At 51.8% G+C, this 1300-nt stretch overlaps 1 protein-coding gene across 1 annotated transcript; it reads left to right on the top strand.

Moving 5' to 3' along the window:
* Positions 1–5: 5 nt before the first annotated feature.
* Positions 6–1294, top strand: LOC112080281 (ankyrin-3-like; the record flags this gene model as incomplete). Its single annotated transcript, XM_024146016.2, has 1 exon — positions 6–1294. A coding segment is annotated over one exon (1289 nt), but the record flags the coding sequence as incomplete, so codon positions are not given.
* Between the last annotated feature and the right edge of the window lie 6 nt (positions 1295–1300).

The following is a 1300-nucleotide window of genomic DNA, read 5'->3' as shown; positions in this document are numbered from 1 at the left end:
CTGATGGGAAATCAGGGGACAAGGGGAGAGGGGGCAAGAGTCCGGGGGTAGTTGCCTCTCAGTCAAAAACAGGGGAGAGGGGTGAAGGGGTGAAGTTAGAGACTGCCACAGACAGCAGCACATCAGCAAAGTGCAGCCCTGCACAGACTGGCACTGACACTGGCTGTACCGATGCGCCTTCTGGTGACACAGTAGCCGAGACTACATCCTCATTCACGATTACGGCCTCTAAAGTTGACCCCAAATTACGCACCCCCATTAAGATGGGAATAGCAATTACAGTGAAAAAAGACTCGGGGGATCACACAGATTATAAGGCAGAGATGTCAGAAAGTCAGATGTCAGAATACATTAGCTTGGAAAACCAGTCAGTGGGGAGTCTGTTTAGCGGATACAGAGACCCAAAGCTGTCAGAAAGAAGAGATTATCCTGCAGAGAACTGCAATAACAACAATAACCTTGAGTCCTCTAGCGTCCAGGCTAACTATATACAATGTGGCAGTGTGGTGTTTAATTTGCAGTCGTCTTCTGAACCCACCCTTCAGAAAGCCAGTAGGATTGAAGCTTTGTTCTGTAGAGACTCTCTAGAGAGAGTAGAAGAAAACAGTGTTCAGGCTGAACAAAGACAAAGTGAAGCCATCAAGGAAGCTGAGGTGAAGCAGCAAAAGTCTAGGCTGCCTGTCAAAGCGCCAGGGTGGTCTTTTCATACACAAGGCACAGCAATAGGGAAGCAAAAACCCAAACAGGTTGTTAAGGCTGAGGGGAGGAGAAGAGCAGAGCCTGTCATTGCCAAAGTAGAGCCCAGGTCTAGAATCCCAATCAAAGATATTAAAAAGAGCAGCACACCCAACTCCCCAATATCAGTGCAGGTAACAACTCAGTCTAGCAGGGAAAGAGTAGCTATACAGTTTACCTCCAGGTTGCCCATCAAAGACAGGTCTCAGGTTAGCTCGTCAGGTGAGACGAGTAGGGAGAACGCCAGCGAGGTTTGTAAACGCACCATCGAGTACTTTAAGGGCATTAGCGGGGAGACGCTAAAGCTGGCCAACCGCCTATCAGACGAAGAGAAAAAGACACAGGGAGAACAGTCCGAGGAAGACAGCACCTCCAGGAGCACCTCTCTGTCGGACCCCTCTCAGCCCTCCCGCTCGTCGAGGTCTGGTAGAGGCTCGAGAGCTGAGGCCGGGGCCTTGTCCGTAAGGGCAAAGGTCGACAGGGCCTCCGGCAGTGAGAGGAGCAGGAGGAGTAGGCGGACTGGTGGGAAGGAGGGCAGTCAGGTTGCGGGGCCTCGGGCGCCCCC

The sequence above is a fragment of the Salvelinus sp. IW2-2015 genome, unplaced genomic scaffold (genome assembly GCF_002910315.2).
Source record: "Salvelinus sp. IW2-2015 unplaced genomic scaffold, ASM291031v2 Un_scaffold14620, whole genome shotgun sequence".
Lineage (NCBI taxonomy): Eukaryota > Metazoa > Chordata > Actinopteri > Salmoniformes > Salmonidae > Salvelinus > Salvelinus sp. IW2-2015.
The sequence above is the reverse complement of the archived record's forward strand: the minus strand, read 5'-3'. Positions and strand labels throughout refer to the sequence as shown.